Raw genomic sequence first — 25,576 nt, forward strand, 5'->3', positions numbered from 1 at the left:
GGTCAGCATCTAACTCTACACACACACTTCTCCAGTAAGGTGAGAAAAATCCCCATGACAACAGCACACATAAGAGTTTAACAGGTCCACCACAGGTCAAGCTACTAATGCCAGTGTGACGCCATCATCACCTTACCCCTCCCCCGGGCTACTGCCTTATCTCAGCCGGTAAAGGGGCAGCAATATTCAGCATCAATATTATTTCTTCCACCAACACATCTACATTTTCCTCCCTCAGCCCAAATTTACACATATGTTATTGAAATATCTATAGTTGGGCAGAAAAGCACTATTCAAGTAATTCAAACAAAATCCAAATACACAGTCTCTACCATGGTCTGCTTTTTTACATTATGTGTACAGAAATTGCACAGTTGGAAGGAAACAAGATGTAGAGCAGTCATGCAAACAGTTCTTTAGAAGTACAAGTAGTATATAAATCTGTCATTTTTGGACAAAGATTTTACTGCTTGTGAATTTTATGTATCTATTGGACTGGGCCATAGGATGCCCGGAGCACTGGTTAAACATTATTTCAGAGTGTGCTTGTGAGTGATTTTGTAAGAAATTAGCTGTGACTTGATGGAGTAAAGCAGATGCCCCCTCCAGTACACGTGGGCTTCATCTCATCCATGCAGGCCCTACATAGGAAAAAGAACAAAGGAAAGCTGCATTTGCTGACTGCTTTAGCCGGAACATCACTCTGCCCTTAGAGTTTCTGGTTCTCGGGCTTTCACACTCAACCTGCGATCTCCTTCACTGACTGCTGGTTCTCAGGACTTTGAAGTTCAAACTTCACCACTTTGAACTTTACCACTGGCTTTCCTGAGACTCCAGCTTAGGGAGGGCAGATCATGAGGCATCTCTGCCACCATAACCCTGTGAATCGATGCCTTAGAGAAATCTTTTTCTCTGTGTATCTACATCTCTTCTATTTGGTTTGTTTCCCTGGAGAATCCTCCTAATAATCCACATATGTTATTATTTTATTAGCTTTTTGAATGGTTTAGACTCACTGAAGATGGATGATTGGCCCAGACTTGGAGCCTCCTGGCAGCATAACCAGCTGCCTACTTCTCATTATCTTTATGAACCCTAGGAAAAATAGGCTAAATAATGCAGGTTTGATCCTAAGCTGACTGGAGGACCTCTCCTAGAGGACAAAAGTTCTTAGCGTCATCATGCCACCTGGCTGGTTCTCTGGGTTCTTGCTCATGCCCTGGATGGAGAGGAGTGTCAGGCACACAGCTCTGGCCAGTGGGTGACGAGCCACTGGGTGGAAAAGGCAGACAGAATAATGATGAAAAATGATCCTGACAGGTCGGAGCAATGAGGCGAGTCTAACAAGATGAAATTAAACAAGGACAAATGTTAAGTGCTTTCCTTAGGTCAGGGGGAAAACGGCACACAATCTGAATAGACTGTGGCACCAGCAGGCGCTTAGAAAACAAAACCCACCTTTAGTGTTTTAAGTTGACAGCCCAGCACTAAACAAACAAAACCCACCAGCAACATCAAGTTTTCTAATAAAAGTTTGTTTCCTGAATAAGGGATGTATTTGTCCCACTCTATTCTGAGATTAATTGACCTTTAAATTAGATCCTGAGCAGCTAAGTTTATTTCTATGGAAGACAGAGTAAAGGCTACCCTTAAAAACAACTTGTGAAAAAGCAAAGTATCGGCCATTGTCTCCACTAACAGCTCTCTCCATCATTTTCAAACCATTTTCATCTTGCATGCTTACATAGAGTAACACACAAATTAGAGTACCACAAAAAGAGAGGGGCATGGTGGTTTATGGGCCCTGAACTGTGCCTTTTGGAAAAAATAGTTGGATAGCTGGATTATTCACCATTTTGAGGGAAGACAGCTCCATGATGGATTCTTCAAAGAGCTAAAGGGTTAGGAATAAAAGATTAGGCTTGTCAAGGTCAACCTAAGAGTTATACAGAACACATTTCCAGTTGAGCATAATGACCCACAATTGTAACCCCAGATACTCAGCTGGAGGATTTCCAAATTTTAGCCCATGTCTCAAAATAAAATAAAAAAATTAAAAATGGGAATGTAGCTCAGTGGTAGAGTACCCCTGGGTTTTACTTCAGTACTGAAGAAGAAGGAAAGCAAAGCATCTGTAAAATCTTCAGAATTTTTATTTTATTCTTTTATTTTTTATTTATTTTTTCACTGAAAACATTTTATTGGCCTTCTGAACAGAAACGGAAATTTATTTGCCAGGAAGGATGATCCCATGATGCTTCTGCTGGAACTAGTGCATGGCGTCCTCTTGGCTGATTCTGTGTTTGGCCCCAGTGAGCCTGTCCTGTGCTTCTTGTCTGCGATGCTGAAACCTGGCCTACCCAGCTCCATATAGAAGTCCAGGCTGTAGAAACCAATGCTTGCGTCATATTTGATGCCCAGATCGCTATGTTCCTGGATTCCAAAAGCAAAGTTTTCAGTACCAGAGAAGTTATTTTTCCTTAATTCATACTCTCGCACCTTTAGGCCTTTCTCCAGGATTTCTTCTGCCTTTACCCCTCCGATTGTGCAGTGGACAGCCATCTTCTCGTTTCTCCTTTAGAAAACACAGGAGTCTGGCCTGTGAGCTGCTCCAAAACCCTGGCTGCCTACGTCAATCTGTCTCCACTCTCCCCAATGCAAATGTTGAGGCAGAATTTGCAAATTCGAACTTCCCGCATTGGATTCTCCCTCTCATCTTGATCCTGCACCATGGGGGAGAACTGGAAGAGCCAGAAATTTTAGATTGCTTCTTTTTAAAAAAAAAATTGACTTTACCATCATAATAGGTTTGGGAAGAACCATCATTTTGCTCTGATAATATCTTCATTTTTATGGATAGGCGTTTTACACAAAAGCCGCAGAAGGATTTGAGGGAGATCATTCATCCAGTATGTGTCAGGACTGGTGCTCAACCACTGTGTGGAAGCTACAGCAAAACACATTTAGATTCACTTGGAGAGGCAAAACTCTTCCTATAAGTGAGACCTGTACAAAGACAACGTGGACAATTCCAGATTTCCTAGCCGGCACTGCAGGCGCTTTAATTAGCTAAGCTATTTGGCTGGCTCTATCTGGAACTTTCTAAAGCCCACTGTCTTCTTTCTCTCTTTGTAGGTTGTGTACAAGATGAAGCTTCATAAAATTTCCCACATTTTGTAGATTTCTGCCACCAGATGATGCTTTCTCTGAACTTTCTGATAGCTGCTTCCATAAAGGTTGGGATATGTGTCTGACCACACTTCACACACTGGTTTCCTGATCAACATGCCCAGGTGACAACATTATTTCTCTCCCAATTCCCATCATTCCTTTTCTTGGTCAATCCGGCTCCTGTGAATCCAATATCTGCTGTTCTTGGTCTTTCTTCTGATTTCTGAGCAATGAACCTACAAGCCAGGCAAGAATATGTGTGAGATGATCCGCAGGCAGCTGAACGAATTCAGCAGACATTAAAAGTTAAGTCACATTGGCATCGTAACTTGCTCATTTCCAGTGTTTTCCAACTTTCCAATAGCGGTTGTGGGTCTGATACTGAAGAGGACAGCAGTTCTGTATGGCTGCAAAACTGCTTGCCAAAGACCTAGGGAAGTTTTTAGGGGCATCAGGAGGGTGTTTCTTTGTCAGCAGGAAAACAGGAAATGACACCAAATGTGCCAGGAACTTTCAGACGATGGAAACAAAAAGTCAAACAGAACCTAGCTCTGGCTTCAGGGAATTCCATTGCACGGTGGCACTGAAAGTGATCCAGGCCGCTTTAAATGTGAACTATAGCGGGTGTCTCCCATATTCCCACAGGACAGGAAGCGCTTTCCTCCAGTTTTGTCAAATTTCTGAAGTGCCTGAGGCACCCACCAGCTGTCCACCAGGTCAGCGACTGTGCAGTGTGAAGGGCCTCCACTGAGACAAGGAGCTCTGGGACACGCCCCTCCTGCCACCCCCAGAAAGCTTGGGGGAGGGCTCAGCCTGATAAAATAAGAAGGAAGTTGATATAAAATTCAAAATAAAGGCAACTCAGAGGAATGCCTGGACAATCTAGGAGCGATGGGAGCAAGAAATGGGAACCTTAGAGTCTAAAACCTGACCTGACTCACAAAACAAAAGAGGGGAGAATGTTAATTTTGTGTTTCACTTAAGGGGAAATCAATGATAGTAACAAGAATAATCATTTAAAATCTCCATTCTTTTTTAATAGAAAGGATAATAATTTAATTTCCTAAGCAGGCAAAATTGCTTCATTTAGGAAAACAAAGTTCTAATCATGAAAATATTCTCCATTCTCAATCTTTCACCCATTGTTTATCTATTTTTTATGTTCTTTTGGTGGAACCAGAAATTGAACTCAGACTCTTGCGCTTGCCAAGGAAGTGCTTATTCCACTAAGCCATCTCCCCAGCCCTCACCCATTCTTTATTTAAATTTTTTTAAATAGATGTTTCTTTCTTTCTTTTTTTTTCTGAAATTCAATCACAAGATGACATTTTACCAAGGTTTTCTATGTCTCTTGACATTGGCAAGACTTTTCCCTCATAGTTCTTGAAATGATCACTTTTAGTGAAAGGTTATTATTTTTTTTAATGTCTTTTTCTGAAGTTTTATAATAGACTGATAAATGATAAGAGAAACTGCAACTTAAGAAATAAAACATTTTCAATATAAAACACAATACAACCCTAAAGGGATTTTAGATGATTGGACAGAAATTTGAGGCAAGCCCCGTGTGTGCTCAGTGCTGTGCGCACTGTTTGTGCCGTGTGGGCTGTAGGAGCAGAGCCCAAGGAAAGCCCTAAGTAGAGAGAATGAGGGGTACGGAGGAGGGGCTAAGTGACATACCGTGTCAGCTTCCCAATGCCCTGCTATGGCACAGTGTCTGAGAAAATCAACCTGGAGGAGGAAGGTTTTATTTCACTCATGAATTCAAAGTTTAGTCCAGTCACCTGACTGTCTTGTTACTGGGCCTGTAAGTCATCCTGGAAGAAAGCATGGGGGGAGCGTTACCTCCTGGAAGTCAGGCAGCTAAGGAAATAAAAAGGAACAGGCTGGGATCTCAGTATTCCCTTGGAGGACACCCCTCCCCCAACACCTAACTTCCTCCCATTAGGCCCCACCCCGTGAAGTTCCCAGGATCCCTCCACAGCACCACTGCCTGGCAACCAAACCTTTAAGACAGGCCTTTAGGGAGCATTTAAAATCCAAAGCATAAAGCACATTGGAGAAGAGACACCCAATTACTTCAGTGGTTATTAAATATCCAAGTAAGCAAGCTTGTAATGAGAGTCCACAGACTGAGTCAGAGGAGAGCCCGGAAGGGAAAGGCCATTCAGTCTGACACACAACCAGCTCCATCCCCATTTCTCTGCAGCGTACTACATAGCTGCTGAGGCCCCAGCTGAGGGCTTCTGAGGAACAGCCTGTTGAGTAGTAATTAGGACTAGGGAGGCTCTGGGGGAAAGAAAATTCTAAGACAGCTGTCCCAGAAAATGCTGGTCTCTGCAAACAGTGCTTGCGGGCACAGCGAGGGGGCATTTCTCAGCCTTTGCCCAGTGTGTGAAGGAGGACCAAGGTGTCTGTGGTGTTGGCTGCCTATTGATCTTCCCTGTCACACCTGAGCAGAGCAGTAACAAATCACTGTCAGCAACATCATCTTTGAATGTGGAGGACAGCAGTCTGTGTGCACATCTTGGGACCTTCTTCTTTCCACTACTGGGAGGATGAACAGGAGAGAAAATTGATTTATTGATTAAATGCACGCTAGAAGGAGTTAAAGGAGCCTAGCACTTAAGCACTTGACCAAATAGCAGAGAGCGGTTATTCTAGTTGCAGCAACTTCCCAGCTGACACAGGCCAAGCCACTTAACCTCTCTGCCTCAGGTTTCCTCATCCGGAAAAAGAGGACCTTGTTCCATGCAGGAGGGGAGGGTGTGCAGATTCGCTTAGTTGGTTAATGAAATCAGGGCAGTGGGGGATTGATCCCAAATGGCTCCTCTGCCGCACTCCGATGTGGGGAAATAGCTCACAATCTCTGCATCTGCACTGGTGCCAGAGGAAAGGGCATGGCGCAGGCTGGGCCCAAGGGAACAGGATTAGAGGAAGAGAGAAGCAGACAGGAAGGTCAGGTCCCAGTGACAGTGCATCCTTGAGCAGGACAGGCCCTCCTGATTCTCTTGGATACAGATCTTCTAAGTGATAGGATACATAAAAAAATAAGTCACATAATCCCAATCTATCAAAGGGGTGCTCTGCGTATAAATTAATGCCCTACCTCTGAACTAGGTTTTGCACAGAGTGTGGTTCTGACATGTGTCAAAGCCTCTGAGCATCTCAGTTATGTGGGTGGAACACGTATCTGTTTGGCTTGAGATAATATTTATCTGGTCTACAGAAGACTGCTTTCTGCACTTTTCTTTCAATATAGAAATACACTGGGAATTTAACAACAAAAGCAAACCAAAACCATCTATCCAGACTCCCTTGTGAAACAATGAAAAAATCAGTCATTATTTTTCTTAAGGGGCAATGAAGTGATTAAGACATCAGGAACAATCTTAACAGAGCAAGGATTCATTTTCCAACACAATAAAAATGTTTTTGAGATCTGATGTTTCTATGCTTGATGGAGGATAAAGAGCACCAGGATGGCTGATGTTGTGCATCAACTTAGGTGGGTCACAGTACCCAGATATTTAATTGAACATTATCCCATGTGTTGCTAAGAGTGTATTTTATTTATTTATTTATTTATTTATTTATTTATTTATTTATTTATTTTTGGCAGAACCAGGGATTGAACTCAGGCACTTGCGCTTGCAAGGCAAGAGCTTAATCTACTGAGCTATCTCCCCGGCCCCTGAGAATGTATTCTAAATGAGGTGACATTTCAGTAAGTACACTTGGAGTCAAGTAGATTACCCTCCATCTTTGGGTGGGCCTCACTCAAAGTTGAAGGCCTTAACAGGAAAACATGGACCTCCTTGGTAGAAGAGGGAATTCTAGTAGGTAGCTTACATTCACCTCTTGCAGCTAGCAGGCCCACTCTGTGGATGTTTAAATGCCAAGTTTCCAGTTAGGAGAGTCAGTTCCTTAAGATATACCCTTGTGGCAGCTTAAGCACTGCCAGGGTCTGAGGAACGTCAACTATTCAACATGGAGGTGGAGGTCTATAAGCTGGAACTGATGTTCCAAAAAGCTGACTCTGATCTGGATTATATTCAGTACAGGCTGGAATATGAAATCAAGTCTATTCATCACGATTCAGGAGAGAAAAGTCCAGTAACACTCTTAAAGGAATTGTCAGCAATAAAGTCTTCATACTAAACTTCATATGCATGGTTTAATCCTGTTGCTCTTGAACAGAAAGAGACTAAAAGTCACATTTATACTACTTTGAATTAAGACTGACCATGATACAAGAACTACAAAAGCAAACAGATGTGGAGCTGTTACCACTGACTGAAGAAAAAACTGGAATGGAATAGTTAAAATCTCACATGCCACACTTATGAAGAAATGAAATTGCAAAAGAGAGCTCTAACGAAGAAGAGATTCCAGAGAAATACAAAAAAATCTTGTTAATAGTTCATGAGTACAGGTGGGGAGGGGTCGAGGAGGAGCACACGGTGTGAGTGACTAGGGAGTGATGCTTTTCGCAAGAGAAGAATTAAGAAGGGCAGATATTATATTAACAAAATTCAGCCAAAGGGTGGAGTGGAAATAAAAGGATATATATATTTCTGTAATTTTAATTAAGAAAGCTCCTTAATACTAATTTTGTATCTTTTTGTATTATTGGGATAATAGATGTTCTGGCTTATCATAAAAGAATGTACCTTTTAGTCTGTCATTGAGTGAATGAATGTGCATTGGGAGTTAAAGTATCCTATAAGAAAAAATATATATATATATCTATATATATATCTCCACCCTTGTCTATACACATCCCATCACTGTTCCTCTGGAGATGCATGACTAGTATGTATACATTTGTATTACCAGTGTTAACAGATATTTATGAGTCCATGAAAGGATTATTATACTTTCCTCAAAATTCAAACTAAACCCTGCCCACATAACTTGCTTTGGTGAAAAAAATGGAAGTGACTGGCACCATTATAAGCTAAAGCAGGCAAGGGCCAGGAGGTGATCTCTCATGCCCTCTCCTATGGCAGCAAGGCGTAAGTCCCATGCCAAAGCGGTAGGAACATCAGGAACTGCCCCAATCCTGGGCCTCAGGTGACCACTGTGGACAAGGTGTACAAGTGAAAATCATATGTGGAGACTGCTTGTGATATACCACTTGGTGAAGAGAATATTCGATGTCCTAGTATCACCTACCCATTGTACATATTATAAATCATTAATCTTTTCTTTGTTGCAAGTTTAATAAGGCTTCTATTTGTTAGAAATGCTGAACAGTGACCTGGAATATTATATACATATGATGATAAAAATATTTCATCTAGAATTATTTATGTAAACTTTCTAAATTGGTCTCTTAATCCAGTATAGGTATATTTTGTCAAACCCAACATCCATTCCAGTATAAGGCTTGTAATTAAGAGTTCAGACATGAACACTTTTGTAAAGTAGCCTTTACAAATACAACTAGTTTATTCCAGTGTTTTATGATGTGACTACATTCTAGAATGAGTCCATCTTTCTATCTGCTATAACTGTCAAATTACTAAGAAAATCCTTCAACACTGCAGATGTATCAGCCTTCCAACTCTGTGAGGTAGAGGAAAAAAAAAAAAAGCATACAGAGGAGCTGGGAAGATTGCTCAGTAGAATAAGCACCTGCCTGGCAAGTGCAGGGTCCTGAGTTCAATCCCCGGTAAGGGGTTGCGGTATACAATACTGAACCACATTAGCCTGCGAAGAAACAGAAAATAAATGGAAATTGGATTTCAAAATTATCCAGTAAAGTTTCTCTGGAACGTTAGCATACAGTTGAGATTCTCAAACTCCCCTGATGTGTCCTGATTCTAAACAGAAATATCACCATTTGGGGCCAAAAAAAAGGTATGGCACAATTGTCTCCCATAAATATCCAATTGATTCTTCTCCATTGTTCCGCCACCCCTTTCTCAAAGCCCTACTCCCTGGCACTTCCTCCACCTTCTAAAGGAAGTAGGCAGACAGGATCGGAGCAGGGGTCACTGGGGCTACCTCCACTGTTTCATCCTATATAGCATTTACCACTGTCTACTCCAGGATCTTGCCCCTGCTTCTTCAGGCACCTGAGATCTAATAGGCAATGGTGGACACTTAGGGTTACACTGCCATGCACTGGGGCACCAACAGGCAGTGGCTACCAGAACCAGTCATTGCTGGACGCGTAGATCCCAGTGAAGTTAAGGCCAATCCTGCCACTTGGAGGTGTCTGGCTGCACAGTGACTGGGGCAACCTTACACCAGGCAGAGTCCTGCTGCTCTGAGCCCTGTTGCTGAGCAGAGCCTCCTAAAACAACAGCAGGCAGAGACCTGTGGTTTGCTTTGCTCTCAAAGTGATTTCTATTTCAGGAGGGAAATAAGAAGCAAGGGTTAATGCAGTTAGGTTGTGGAGAACAGCCAAGGTCACAGAAGGGGCTAGGAGCTGCCTCCTGAATAGAAACATGAGCTCCATTTCTAGATGATTTGCTCTGGGGACAGAGGCCCACACAAACATGGTATCTGTGCACTGAGGGAACAGATCTTCCTCCATGAACGGCACAGTGGGTACGCTTCGTGTGATTATCCACTTTTCCCATTGATTGTTTCTTTGTGTGTGTGTACGCATCTGGTACAGAGATTGAACCCAGGACCTTCACACTGAGCTATATCCCCAGACTTTTCTATTTTCTATTTCTTAGAGTCAGGGTCTTGCTAAGTTTCTATTCTTATGAACTAATTACAGCCTCTAGAGTAATAAGCTTTACACACCAAGTCGATGCTCAAGAAATCCCTTAAGCATTTGGTACTACTTGCCACATAATTAGGAACTCCCAACATGCATTACATATTGCCTTGAACAAGAGACTCAAGATGTAAACCATTTCTCAGTAACATTCCCTCTCTGAATGCTGAGAACATAAAAATCAGACCACATGTCTACCATCTGTATTTGTACTTGTCAACAGCTCTGTTTTGGGATAAACAGTTTTGAAGCAAGAATCAATTCAACTTGTTGGAAGATTAGCCAAGGAATAGCTCAAAGACCAAAACAGAATGTGAAGTCAGATAGTCTACAAATCAAGCACAATTTTGCTTCCCACTAAACATTCTGTTTTGTCACAGCCCAGGAGAAAGAGCGAGGCAGTCAGGGCTTGGGGGCAGCGTCAGCGAGAATGTATTTGCTCAAGTGAAAAATTCTTCAACCTAGAACAAATGTCTTCGCTACAATGCAATTGGAAATCATTTACTGACCTCTAGGAGACTACAGTTAAGAAAAAAGTAATTTTAGCATTTACACTTTGTTTCATGGTTCCACGACGTGAAGGTACACACAGGGGACAACTTGCGCTGGTCCAAGTGCATAATACAGTCCTTTATTACCATAAAAATGGTAGCGTTTCCCAAAGTCAATCTTGATTAAAAGTAGTTCCATGGATGAAAACACTGCTCTACTGTAGTGCTATTAAGCTGAAGAGATGGCAAGGGGAAAATAAAGACTTATATGCTGTCAGGCAGGTCAGGGAAGAAGTTAGCAGAAAACAGGATGCTCAGAGCGGCGGGGGACAAGGGCTGCCGTGAGTGAACGAAGGGATGCAGTAACCTGGCAGCCACACAGACGCTACCACACAGTGGGAGCATGTGCGCCCCACTCGGGGGGACCTCCATTTTCTCCTCAAAAGAAGTCATTTATAAAAGAGCAAATTGGTGATTTGTACTTACAGACCGGACCCTTTTCAAGCCCTTGTCGAGAAGTGATAAATTATTGAAGCATAGCACAAAGTGTTTCATTTGCAGTGTGCACACATGAAGTCTTGTGAAATGTTTCCATTCACCTCCCAAGTTATTAATTAAAAAATAATTTTTCCAATTACTCTCTGATCTTTAAAATAAAACAAGACAAATGCCAATACACCGCTCCAGAGCCAGCAACATGCCTTGGCCTCCTCCTGCTCCCACATCCTTCCATCAGGCAATTACCTGAAACCCTACCGCCGCCTCCTCCATCGGGGATTCTGCTATACTGGGGAGGGAAGAGCAAGCCAGCACCACGTTCGCACCGTCTGGTGTCCCTTCAGCCGCAGCACCCGGGTATACTTACTGCTCCTAAACAGCTTAAAACTGTTTGCAGAATAAAGTGGGGTGGTGAAAAGCTCATTAATAAATTGTGCAAAGCCTGAGTCATGTAATGTGGACGCGCTACCTCACGCCAACAGGACAGTCTGCAGTCATGTTTGAATATAGGTGATTTTAGAGAAAGGCTTCCTCAGAGTCACTTGCGAGGCAAGGGTTAGGAGAAACTCTTTCCCAGGTACAGCTCAGAAACCTAAATGAGGGAACAGACCAAGTCTTCCTTCAACAGAAATGACTACTAGAGATGCCCAAGGGTGGCTCCCCTTCTCCTGTGTGCACTGATTAATGCTGGTGCCAATACTCCTAAGAGAGCAAGACAATTTAGTCTTACTTCACAAAAGAAGTTACAGGGTGACTGCTCGGAAGCAAGCTTTCACCTAACAGACATGGTAAACTCAAACTCAAACCAATTCCTTTCATGGAAGTGCCACTGGCGACTGAATCAGCAGCTGACCTTCCAGCCTGGTGGCCCATTTTTATAGTTTCAGACTGAAACTGGACGCCTTCAAAGAACATTTTACCCAACTTTCTCTCTCTCTTTTTTTTTTTTTTTTTTTTTGGCGGAAGCAGGGATTGAACTCAGATCCTTGCACTTGCCAGGGAAGCGCTTATTCTACTGAGCCATCTCCCCGGCTCGTTACCCAACTTTCTGTGTGGTTTCTGGATGGGGGATGTGTTAGGGGTAGAGGGGAACACCTCTAGAATGTTTTAGTTGTATGTTGAAGTACATACCATTTTAGTCAGCTGATAGGTAAAGTAGATCCAATAAAATGACACTGCCTGAAGTTTAAGTTAAACAACCTAGTAGGAGCAATGGATTTGGGCTTTTTTATTTGTATTTTTTATTCTTTTAGCATTTTGTAAACTGACACAGAAGTAAAAGAAAATGACTACTGAAACGTAAATGTGAAAAGCTCTTTATAATTCAATCCATAATTCTAAACAATCACCTCACTCAAAAGTCAGTAAAAAAAACCAAACCACCAACTATTATGAAGGTAGGACAACTTACATCACAAAAGAACCAAAAAATAGAAAACATTTCATAAAAAATATATTCCAACTATGAAAAGAATTGCTTCCTCGGTGTCTTCACATCCTTCTCTTCTGTGTACTTATGTACAATACTGAAAAGAAAAAAACAAACAGATTTTTTAACAACTGCTCTTAAGAATCACAGCTGCAAGTTGTAAAAGCAAACAGATTTCGTCCTGGCAGCTCTACAAATTTAAAAGGAATTCTCATACTATACAATTCTGGGGCCACTATTTTATTAGGGCTGGGGAGAGAGCGTGGTAGTCTAAGCGCCTGCCTGGCAAGCATAGGGACCTGGGTTTGTTCCCCAGTACTGCATGCTGTGTCGGCCCCAGAACCCCAGGTTCACTAAGCTGGCCACTGAAGCTGGGTGTGGTGGCACAGGCCTATAATCCCAACACTGGGGAGACAGACAGGAGGATCACTATGAGTCCGAGCTGCAGAGTGAGATCCTGTACCAAATAAATATGTAAATAAATAATTAAATGATTAGTTTTATTAATCTGGACCTGGCTTTGATGTCATATTACTATGTCTGAACTTATCTAAACATCTCATTGCCTTTACAAATTATGTCCAGGAATTCAAATAGAATAAAATAAAAGCAAAAGTTCCTGAAAGCTAAGAATACTTTATACTTAGATATATCATTAAGAATAAATAGCATGCTTTTATCCATGTCCCCGATATAAACTCTGAACTTGCTGTTTACCTTTAAAATTTTAACATGATAAACAAAAATTGAGGAACACTTTTTCAAGAGATACCAAAGTCCCTATTCTGAGTTTTCTGACAAGAGTCTCAAACTTTGTTGTTACCCAAAGCTTTAATTAGTCCTAAACCACCAAACGGAACTCAGTAGGACAAGTGGTATGTGAAGTAAGATGAAATTCCTCTCCTGTCCCCAGGCATGCTCAGATTCTCATGTCTGTATACTGTGCATATGAAAGGGAGACCCTGTCACCTGTAATGGACAGGCACTGTCACTGTCTTGTGATAAAGTGAGATGGGAACATTTCTCAGGAAAAGGAGGAAGTCAAATAATAACATAAAAATAGAGGAATAAACCTTATCCATAGAGATGGACTTAAAAACAAGCAAAAGATTTTTATAAAGATATGATGTGAAGAAGTATGGTACTGATACTTAGTTTATATCAAAAAGATCCAACTGTTAAAGGTCTGAAGATTTCCTTACTCAGAGCTAAAATCAGTAAAATATCTGAACGTAAGAATTCCAGAGCTCCATGGGGGTGCAGGGATCAACAGATGATTCCTGTAATTTTGATATTTATTCGTTCCTGCTAAAAATTTAAATATGAATTTACTGACAATTTGTGTTTTGAATGAGGTGACTTAAAAATAATCACAGTGATCACACCAATGTGTCAACTGTCAAAAGGCTGCATAACTCCATTTTTTTTTTTTTTTTTGCAGAACCTGGGATTGAACTCAGGACCTTGTGCTTGCCCAGGAAACACTTACTCTACTGAGCCATCTCCCCAGCCCAGGCTGCATAACTTCAAACTGCACCTATTTCATCATTTTTGCCTAACTAAAAGATACAAGTTTCCACAAACAGCATCTAAACATTTAATAGAAAAAGGATAAACAGTGAAAGTTAGGTACCAAATCATGTCAATTAAAGACAGCAAGGAAGTAATGTCCCTCCTTACTCCTCATTTTCTAGGCCCAATGGAAGAGAATGTATACTGAGGGGATAAAATAAATGAATTTAAAAGAACAGAGTTCTAGGTCTGCATACCAAAGCTCTTCTATTCTTCATCATTAAAGAGGGAAAGAGTATTTCTAATTCCATGGAAAATTCCATTTTCCATCTAAAAAAGAACAATGACACTGAAGTTGTGAGATATAAGTACTTATAAAACAAAATAAAGACTAAAACTGAAGTTTTAAGTTATCTAGAAAACTAGGGTTCCTCACTGCACACAAAAAGGCTTTTTTTGAATACTGTACAATTAGAGAGTGAAGAAATAATGGGGCCAGAGAGATGGCTCAGTGGAATAAGCGCTTCCCTGGCAAGTGCAAGGGCCTGAGTTCAATCCCCGGTTCTGCCAAAAAATAAAAATAAAAAAGAAATATTACCATTGTTTCCTCGGATAAATGCATCCCCATACTTATTCTTCAGCTGTCCATTAACATACTCCTCCGTCTGATCCAGGGCTATATTCATATAGCCATCCAGGCAAGCCAGGACCCCTGGAGACAAATAGTTGAAATAATATACAAAGTAAATGGGAGCTGGAAATTACAGGGTGTATCTTAGAACTGACAATCCCTTTATTCATTCACTCTTAGATGCCAAACATAAAAATTCACACTGTAAATAAAACCCAATAGACTTAAACACAAAATGGGTCGTTCGTCTGTGCCAGTCTGAAGGCAGGCTAGCAAATGCATACTGTGAAGGCAGTCATGCACCCACTACAAGAGGACAGGCGACAAACTGTCACTTCCTTCTTGGTATGTATGAGCACCACAGAAACTTCTACCGTCTTCACAAAAGTAACAGAATGAGAATCTTCCACATGAAATGCCATTCTCTTGGAGCTGAAGACAGGGGTGGGCAATTATGCATGGACAAACGATCCTGGTTCTAGCAGCATTTCTTACTTTAGCCACTAAGTGAAATATGGGTCTGGCAGATTTATTTCACTCTTTCACAACATCTACTGCAGCAGATGAATGTACTCTAGGGTTAAGAGGAAGTCTCCACAATCTGTTAAAATAATAGAGGAGGAGACAGCAGGTGCTCCTGAAAGACCATCTCAAAGCTGTGACCCAGTGAGGAGCAGCTTGAGAATGCAGGGCAACATACTGCCCTGCAATGCACCCCGCTCTGTTCTGTGACAGCAGAGTATCTCCAAATCAGAACTCATGGAGAACAGCAGTGACAAGCATTCTGGGGCGCTCTAAAGGAAGCACTTCTGAGGGGATAATGCTAATTGTACATTAGCATTATCCCCTCAGAAGATGGTACAAATGTTGCAAAATTTAACCACCTGATTCCCTCCCTCAGGATGAAAATGTGCAAGTTGCTAACACTCAGTTAAGCATCATTTTAGAGGGGGAGAGGGAGGGGAAAGAAGCAAAGAATACAATCAGATTCAATTTGATTAACTGATTGAGTCAATAGTTTCATTTATAGGCTTAACTTCATTAATATGCTCCTCACTCTCTGCCTCTGCCTTCATTATCCTCTATGCAGAAAAAGTTTCTTTTCAGAATTGTGTTTGTGTAAGGAGAGTACAGGACATTAACCTAACAAAATCCTGTCAGAAGCAGTAAACTCCCAATGAACCAGAATGGAACATGAACTATAAAGAAAAAAAGCTTAAGATACAACTTTACAGTGTGCTTCGTGCTGTGCTATCTCTACAACCATAAATTAGCAAGAAAATATAAAACATAACATACAAATATGTATGAAAATAGAATAATCAGGAGGATTATATCAAAATATAACATTCACTTTTAATGAAAAAATTCTTACGCCAAGGGGGGGGGGAAGACACCTCCCCAGGAACTTGGTTAGAATTCCTTTTAGAGAAAAACTACTATAAAAAACAGAGGAAGCCTTCTCTTCAAGGTCACAGAGAAACTGCTACAGAGCTATTAGTTTCTTTAACCTCAAAAGAAGTCCTTTCTTTTATTTAGTAAAGCTCTCCAGACAATGTAAAACATTTTGTTCATACAGTATACAAACTATGAACACAAAAGAAAAATTATGGTTTTTACGTGAAAGCCTGTTCAGCCTCATTTGTGAACAAAGAAAATATAAATAAAGCGCTATCACTTTTTGCCACTTAGATTGGAAATGATACGCAAAAGCCAACATAAGCACTGGCTAAAAGAAACAATTAAGTCCATAAATCCAAAACCTGAGAGAAGGCCACTTAGCAAACACAGAAATCCTAGTCCTGGAGTTTTATTCTAAAGATACAGTTGAGCAACTATTCAAGATCTATGACAAAAAATGAGGGTTATTCATAATAACAAAAAAGATAAACACCTAACCATTAATAGGAGACTGACTGAAAATAAAACTATAATACAGCCACATTAGCAATTATTATGTAGCCAATGATACTTATGTTGTCACAGAGCTAAATGTATTGAGTGTAATAAAACACAAACCAGACTGCATGTGTCACTGATTCCATGTATAGAAAATTAAACGTATAGAGAGAAATGAAATTGCTAAGATTATCTGTAGATGGTAGAATTCAGAGATTTTGCTTTTTCTATTATTTTTCTACTATTTGCTCTTAAATTTCTAAAAATAAAAACTAAAACATGTATTCCTTTTATAAGGGAAAATATTTTTTCCTAAAGAATTCAGACAAAAAAGGGTTAACATAGCTGATCTCTTCATAAAAATAGGTACTGAGAAGACATTAAACACAATGCCACCACTGCCAAATATACTTAAATCTGCACCTCCCTAGGGCTCATCAATAGTTCACAGTAGGGACCGGGGAGATGGCTCAGTAGAATAAGCTCTTGCCTGGCAAGCACAGAGGCCTGAGTTCAATCCCCGGTTCCGCCAAAAAAAAAAAAAAGTTCACAGGTAAGAAGCAACATACAAGACTATCTCAGTATTCAGTACAAATCCATTTGTTCTAACATAAAAACCAAATTAAATGGGTGATCTTAATGTCAAAAAAACTAAAACAGTAAAGCACAGAGATTTCTTACAAGGTTTGTTTGAGACAAGGTTGAGACTGAATCTTAGCTCAGATCCCAAAGCATTTATTCAAAGATGAAATATAAATTTATAGTGACTAACACACACTGGATACATTTTAAGTTCTCAGTAAAATTAAGTCTGTATGTGTGGAAAACAATGAGACCACAAAATGTTGATTATACCTGTGAAGTATTCCAAGTGATTAAAGAATTTTAATTTGTAAAGATTAAGGATTTAATTAACTCTTAAAAATGAAATTTGATGTCATTCCTTCCGCACAGTTAATTCAGAGCCTCTTAAACAATATTTTCTACAAGAACACTTTGGTGGGGCCAGGGAGATGGCTCAGTGGAATAAGTGCTTCCCTGGCAAGCGCAAGGGCCTGAGTTCAATCCCCTGTTCTGCTAAAAAAACAAAAACAAAAAACCACTTTGGATACCCTACATTACATGAGTTGTAAGTTCATACTGTATACAATACTATTTAAATAGCTGCTTGATAATCTTGAACACATCTGTACAAATAAATACTGCCAGCCAAGGTTTCCCTCGGGGATCAGTTATTAATACTGAAATGACTAGGAATTCCTGGCTATTATCGGGGAGTTTAGGAATATATAATCTCAAACAGAGACAGGACAGAATTCACACAAATAATAGTGGAAATCAGAAGGATAAAGTGCTATAAGCATTTTTTTTCCCTAAAAGGAATCATCTTATGGATATGGAAATAATGATCAATGCTCTTTTGGTCTATTGGATACCATCACAAGGTTAAAGAAAATCACTAAGTTATATTTACTTAGTTACAACAGAGAGGATAAAACTTGAAAATATTACCTCGGTAATCCACTCCCGAATTTAATTTGACCACAACTGGCCTTCCAATGATTTGCTTTAAGAAGTCACTAGGGGTTTGCTTCCGCAGACTCATTGCAACAAATCCTGATCAGAAATATGAAAGAGAGCAATAAATATAAAGACAAAAGCTAATTAGTCAACAAAACCCTTGAGCCCTTAATATATTTATAAGAAGCCAACCATCCAAGGGCCACTTCTTAAGGTGCAAGTATTACTACTCCACTACTACTCCCTGACAGCTACACATCGGTCGGTGTTCAGCAGGAAGCAGACACTACACTAAGCACGTCACCCGCATTAGCTCACTCGTCCCCGTAGTCCCACAGCACAGCCTCCTCAGAGAGCCCTGTATTCAGCCGCTCACACCACTTGTCACTACTGTCTCACAAAGTCAGCACGTGCATCGCAACCCTACCATCTCCACTGCCTAATGAACACTCCCTGAATGTTGAGCACTCCCATTAAAGTCTCTGCAAATACCATCACATTTAATTTTTACAGGAACCCTGGGGAGGTCTGAGTAGCCCCATTATGCTGATAAAAATAAAGGCACAGGAAGAATAAACAATTTGTAATGTAATGAAATGTAATGAAAACACAAAGTGCCAGGACATTCGAGTTCAAATTAGTCTTGTACTTACAAAATGTAGACAAACTTACGAACAATGCCTAAATTATTGTTGCTGAAAACAATTACACATTTATGAATCTATGAGCTTCATTACCCATTTATCATCATTTTACAAACAGACACAGAAAGTTAAATATCCTGCCCAAGGTTGCACAGATAATAAGTAGACAGTTGGCCATGTTCTAGATTAAATTTTTTTTTTTTAAAGAATACAAAATAGTTTAAAAATAAAAGCATCAGAAACAATACAAAATTTCACTAAACAAAGTAATAATAATTCAACAATGGTTGCTGCATTGCATGATGTTATCTTCAAATTAGTTGTTTAGGTTACCAGATACAAGCATACAAAATTGGTTCAAAACAAAGTAGCAACAACAAAAAAAGTTACAGGAAATTAGAATAAAAAAAAAAAATTAAGCATTAGCTGCTCCTTTGAGAAGACGCAGAGATTGGCAGTATAATTATCCAAATTACCAAAGACTGAATTATGCAGTCATGGCCATAGCACGTATGATCACTAAGTGATACAGTTCTAGAATTTAAGAACAAAGGCTCCCGAAATAGAGAAACAGCATTATACACTCAAATGAATCACACTGGACAAAGGTGGCTCCACTCCTTTCAAAACTTCAGTTACACAAGAGCTAGATCTCTAAAGTTATTTTGGTAAACAAAGAGTTACTTGACTAAAATCTGAGTAAAAAAAAAATAGAGATTGATTTTTGTCTCCAATTCAACATCATGGGCTGGGGGAGGTAGCTCAGTGGCATAGGCATCTGCCTGGCAAGTGCAAGGTCACGAGTTTGATTCTGAGTACTGCAAAAAGACAAAGAAAATAAAAAATTCAACATCACTAACATTCAGTAGCCATGTACCACTGAGACTTAAAAATTAGCACAAATACAGTATTTTAAGGAGTCTAACAACTGAAGGTGGGTTCTTGTTTTCAATCAAAATATTCATTAAACATTCCTCCACAATGTCACTGCTTATTTCACTCCAAACCAATGATCTGAACTCAGGTCTAGAATTGTTGGATGTTCTCAAAGTCAGTTTGTTTAGCTTAAGTAGTCTGAATAAACTGAAATACCTAAGTTACTCTTTTCCTACTTGTTCAACACATACGTGCATGCACATCCTATACAACAGAATTCAAAACCACATCATATACAAAGGCTTTGACCTTAGGAATTAAGAGTCTAGAAGAATTATTTAAATTCTTGTTTAAAGGGCATGAGTAATAATGATCATAACTTAAGTAATTTTTTTTAACCAGGAAAAGTCTGTATCTGAGTTTAAAGAAACAAACCAGAAACTACCATTTGGACAGCCCATGGCCCAACCCCCTCTTGAAAGATTTTTAAAATATGGTCAACTTATTATTTTGCTCAGTACATTTTAATTTGGCTTTTCCACTGAATTGTATCTATAGATGCAATATATATGCTATATATAATATACATTATGCTAGATATGTATTTCATAGTCTCCCATCCAAGTACTAACCAGGCCCAGCCCTGCTTAGCTTCCGGGATCAGACGAGACTGGGCATGTTCAGGGTGGTATGGCTGTAGACAAGCTCCACAGTCTCAATAACTAAAATTCCAACTACTATTCATTCAAGACTCAGACTGCACCATTCATGCTTTTTGAGTGCAAAGAGAAACATCACAAAGTAAACATGGTAACAGATTCACTACCTTTAATGAGTTTAGTGAAAAACAAATTTTAACATTTATCTCTAGGGGCAGGGGAGATAGATAGCTCAGTAGAGTAAGCACCTGCCTGCCAATCGCAGGGTCCTGAGTTCAATCGCTGGTACCACCAAAAAAACAAAAACAAAAACAAAACAAAAAAAAAAACAAAAACAAAAAACCACTATTCATCTCTAAGCTACCTTATTTATCTTGCACACATACTGCTTTGTGGCTGAACACTTCAGGAAGCCCAGAGGGCCTGATAAAGACATAAGTCTCAGGATCATTTCTGTCAAAGGACAAATCCCACTATGCCAATTTCTTCAGTACAAAATTGAGATTAAGACTGTCTACCTCACAATTTAAAAACTACTAAAATACATTGTGATGTGAAAACCTAGTTCACAGGAATAGCTGTAGGGATTAACTACTCTAACTATCACTAATTTGGCTAATCCCAGAATATTTACAGGTTAGGATAAACAAATTAAATATAAGGAGCTAAAAGTTTGTGATAGTGGCTGGGAAATAGCTCAGTGGTCTAAGCACCTGCTTGCCAAGGACAAGGACCCAGGTACTGCATGCAATGCCAGCCCCCAAACCAGGCATGGTGGTGCATGCCTATAACACCAGCAGTGGGGAGGCTGAGTTAGGAGGATGATCACTATGAGTCTAAGCTGTGCAGGAAGACACTGTACTAAATAAATAAAAAAGATTTTAAAAAAAGTTAATGATGTTGGCGCCATGGATACAGCTCAGTGGCATAGCATCTGCCTGACAAGCACAAGGTCTTGAGTTTACTTCCTCACACCCACCCCCCAAAAAAGTTAATGATAGGGAAAAAAATTCTAGCCCTAGACTCAGCTGTTCCATACTACCTGTAACTTTAAAGATGTTATTACATTTCTACACGTTTTGAAAAAGCAGACATGTCTTCTAAGCCTGCCAAAATAACATCTTCATGGAGACTCTATTCTAATTAACATTAACCTCTTTCTGAAGGCAATCAACACATCAAACTTTCAAGGTGCACCTACTAAGTGTCACACAGATGTAAGGCATGGCCTTGGGCCCTTACAAATTTAGGGGTGGGGTGGGGAGGCACATGCCACAGAAATGGAGTTTTATAAAGGCTGCATGTGACGGGACAGAATTATGAGTATGAAGAGAACAGTGCAGAGAACGTACTTTAGCACAACCATGGAAGATCAAAGGTGGCTTTTTGCAGGTGACACCACAGTGGAGTTTGAAGAAAAGGAAATTCACTAGCTAAAAGGACAGAAGTCTTGGCAAAGACACTGAGGGTGTTTGGGCGTACAGTTAAATCTGCACCGGTAAGGAGAACGGTACAGAAGGGAGCAGTCCACACTCGCTCAGGGACGTGAGCCTGCACTCTCATCACTTTCCCCAAGCACACTCATCTAGGGGTTGTGCACAGTTACAGGCGACTCATGCAAACTGGCAAGCTTGGGAAATACCATCTTTTGGGAATGGGAGGGTGCTAAGAAGGACTTGCTCAGGCTCACTTTGTGGCTCAGGTGGCAGAGCAGAGACAGGCTGCCTCAGTTCTGGCATCATCTTGTTTGACACCTGGCTGCAACTGATACAACCTGTCATCATTTACTCTTTTCATTTTCTTTTTTCTGAAAAGGCATGTTTTTCTCCTCAGAAGACTAAGCCACAGGAGAAGAAAGGCTAGTTGTAGGTTTCCCATTTTCCCACAGAATATCTACATTTCTGCTAAATCTCTGAAAAAAATTTAAACTTATTTGGGGAGAGTATGGTTACCTCAAATGCATTTTATCCATCATTTCAGGAGAGCCGTACCTTTTACATTAGTCTTCATTAGGCTTCCTTGCTACTCCCTGTTACTTAATGACTTGCCTATAAATCCATTTTGTATGAGTAAATTGGACTTGACACCACAATTTTTCCCATCACTTGGCTCAAGTAATTTTAAGTTTTCATCTCTTAAATTGGCTAAGGCAGAAGGATCAGTTCTAATAATTTCTGGAGCAAGAGAAAAGACTCCTGAACCATAAACACATAAGAAGAAAAAGACCTCTGTTCTGCAGGGTCACCTTGGTAAAACTTCTCCCTTCCAAATTAAAGCTGGAGCCACCCTCTATGACTCCTGTCCCTCCCCTGACTCCTACCAGCCTTGTTTTAAATGAGCTCTTTTCATAAATGGCTATCAAGTCAAAGGCCATATATTTTCTGACAAGCCTAAGTAGTCTACTATGAGAACATCCGTAAACTATCCAGGTAACTTTTAAAAAATATGACAGGCCATGTTGGATTCACAAGCATTTCTCAAGAGATATGCTCTGTGGTGGAAAGCAGAACCAAGGCTTGCGCCCAGAGCCCAAGCTCCTTGCACAGAACAATCCCTGTTGGATTTGTCAACCTTCCTGTTATCTCTGTGGCATGGCCTTGAAGACAACGAGAGCTCTGGCTGGAGAGTCACAGACTGTGGATAAAATTTCTAGTGACACACTACTATGATTAGCTTGTAAAATTTAATGGCTGAACAGAAAGAGATGTATATGTGATATTTTGAGCTGTCCTATTAAGATGAAAATCTTTATTTCTAGGCAATGTTTACTTGTAAATATTTACCCATTCTAGAGTATTAATAGTTGAGGGCAAAATAAAATTTTAAAAGCAAAAAGCTACAAGACATCATATTACAACTCAAGTAAATGCAGCACTGCACCAGTCTATCAGCGTCTGAAGGGGGCATCACACAGTGAAAACAGCTTTAAAGGCAAGCCAGCTACTTCGCATCTGGATAACAGAACAGTTCCGTGTGCTTCATCCAATTCTTCCTTCCCATGCTGGAAGGCTATTTCTTTCCCTGCTCGCAACGGCCAAGGAGTTCCTGCACTGCAACCTTTCCATTCTCAGACACATCCTTCTCAGACTATTCTGTCATTTTTGTTTGACAACCAGGATCCTAATATGGGCTCTAAACCACCCTAGGACAAGGAATGTCTTAGTCACCTGGTATCACCCATACCTAAGTAGATCGTTTAAATCTGGGGGAAAAGCCATCTGAGACCAGTGCCAAGAAAATCCTTTGTATTATCCCTTCTCTGCTCCTGCCTACCTACAGGCACAGGCATTAGTATAGGACAATGTGTGTTCTTTTAACAGCTACCAATCTTGTACCATCTCTATTACTGACCACCAAATAACAAAAGGAGAAAGGAAAATAGAAACACTTCTGGCTTATTCAAAAATCTGAGGCACCCAAGTCTACAGAGATGTGGATTTGTTAGTATGCAGGTTCCTATAGTCAACTCTGGCAAGAAGCACTACAGTTTACGTTTTATCAAATTCCCCCAGAGCATCCTAATAAGCCCTTGCATCTCAAAGAGAGGTAATTTTATGCCCCACACTCAGGAACACACAGAAATGTCTGAATACATTCTGGACTGCCATGACTGAGGAGGGTGGTGCTACTGCTATCTAGTGGACAGAGGCCAGGGATGTTGTTGAACAGTCTGCAATGCACAGGACAGCCCTCCACAGCTAAGGATTATCTGGTCCAAAAACATCAAATGAAGTTGAGAAATGTCGCTTCAAGCACTAATAATAAAAATGAAAAAAGAAAATGCTCTAACCCTAAAGCAACAAGGAGTTCTAAAAAATCTTCAAGGTGTAATAAATGAGAAGTAATAACTGTGTTCTAACTAGACCATGGGATATAAATTAAGTCATCTCTCCCTATCAACGGGCTTTTTATGGATTCAGATGAATGGGGACCAAAAATATTTCTTAAAAAATTCCAGTAGCTCCATTACAGTTGTACTTGCACTGCACATGTACAGACTTTTTGGTCATTATTCTTTAAACAACACAGTATTAGAAATGACTTGAATTATATGAGAGGTTGATACATATATGTAAATATTAAGCCACTTGCTTAGGGAACTTGAGCATCTGTACATTTTACTATCTGCTGGGGGTTCTGACACTAATCCTACTCAGATACTGAGGGGCAGCTATATAACTTATTAGGAATATTTTATTCTAACATACAGAGATTCTGAAAACTACTGTAAAAATCTAGATGGGGGTTGCCATTCTAACAAAGGGATTTTCAGTCCTGACAGGAAAGTGGTCAGTCTCTCTTTTTTCACTGTTACGGTTCCCTCAGAGGACTAAAATCTGTTACTCAGCACAATTCTAAACGGTGATGCACTTTTCAAAAACTCCGATATCTTATTATGCCACAGTTCAGTGCGAGAACACCTACGCAGCAGGTAAGGGTACTCACTTGAGAGGCAGGAAACCTGAGTTCTAATTGCAGCTCTGCTACTTAATTAGCTGTGTGACTTGAGTAACTCATCACTTCACCTCTCATGGCCCCAGGCTCCTCATCTGCAAAATAAGGGAGTTATGCTAGATGACCACCAAGTCTCTTTCTGCTCTAGTCAGTCTGTGCGCACTTCAATAAAGCACCCCTCGCACCCCCTCTGAAAACTACACAAACGCAAGCGAGCAAGCAGACAAAATTGCCACACGACTCTCACTAATACAATGATGATGAAAATTCCAAGAGAGGCCCTGGTTAACTGGTTTTATGTGTTAGAAAGGTATTAGGCGCTACCAAGTTTCTGGTGAGACAGGGGCAATCAAATATGAATGATATAAACTACTAGAACTTTCTCTAAAAATCATCTACAGACCTTAAGGCCTTATTAGATCAGAGAATCTAATCCAATGACTACACTTCTATGAATCTAATTCAAGGAAATAATCTGAAGTATATTTAGATTCAACAAAATAGTATACTAAATGGTAAAACGAGGTAAAAACTCAAAACAACCTAAATGTCTTACAGGTGGACAAATGACTAAATAATTTATGGGACCAATACAACGATGAAAGGACAGCCAACGAAAAGAAGACAAAATTAGAAATGATATTTAGGAAGAGTTGTGAAATGGACACGGGAAACTTAATAGGCACAGTCTTTGCTAAAGTAAAAGCTAGTACATGCTGCGTCAGAAAGACTGTAGATAGAAGGATTCCGTAACTATTACATTCCTTGCCAGTCCTTAGCATTTTCAGTTTCCCTACAGCAATCAGGCATTAATAATTATGAGGGCTGGGGTGGAGGGAGCACACTAAGTCGTTCTCAACGTTATCTGCAACATCTTAATTCCAAGACACAACGAACACAACAGGCGGGTTGGGGGACCCGCCGAGCGCGCGCGCGCACGTTCAGACACGGGGAACCCGCGGCGCTGGAGCCACGCAGTCGGGCGGCCTCGCACCGCACCACCGGTAGGCACGGCCGGCCTCGCCACTGGGCCTGGGCAGGCTCACCACCG

The 25,576-nt window shown here is 40.4% G+C and overlaps 1 protein-coding gene and 1 pseudogene across 2 annotated transcripts in view; both read right to left on the reverse strand.

Moving 5' to 3' along the window:
• Positions 1-2,227: 2,227 nt before the first annotated feature.
• Positions 2,228-2,732, reverse strand: LOC101560703 (annotated as a pseudogene).
• A 9,515-nt stretch (positions 2,733-12,247) lies between these two features.
• Lsm6 (LSM6 homolog, U6 small nuclear RNA and mRNA degradation associated) overlaps positions 12,248-25,576 on the reverse strand; it is a 14,118-nt gene continuing 789 nt past the window's right edge. Inside the window, exons 2-5 of one of the 2 annotated variants that reach the window (XM_023705743.1) lie at positions 24,517-24,620; positions 17,883-17,987; positions 14,439-14,552; positions 12,248-12,425 (exon numbers count right to left, since the gene is read on the reverse strand). In XM_023705743.1, coding sequence (XP_023561511.1) covers positions 12,391-12,425; positions 14,439-14,552; positions 17,883-17,976 — 243 coding nt within the window. In that variant the 5' untranslated portion in view covers positions 17,977-17,987; positions 24,517-24,620 and the 3' untranslated portion in view covers positions 12,248-12,390. The remainder of the gene's footprint in view (positions 12,426-14,438; positions 14,553-17,882; positions 17,988-24,516; positions 24,621-25,576) is intronic. The other variant, XM_004645438.2, reaches the window with a different exon arrangement.

This window comes from Octodon degus, unplaced genomic scaffold, assembly GCF_000260255.1.
Source record: "Octodon degus isolate 3935 unplaced genomic scaffold, OctDeg1.0 scaffold00227, whole genome shotgun sequence".
Lineage (NCBI taxonomy): Eukaryota > Metazoa > Chordata > Mammalia > Rodentia > Octodontidae > Octodon > Octodon degus.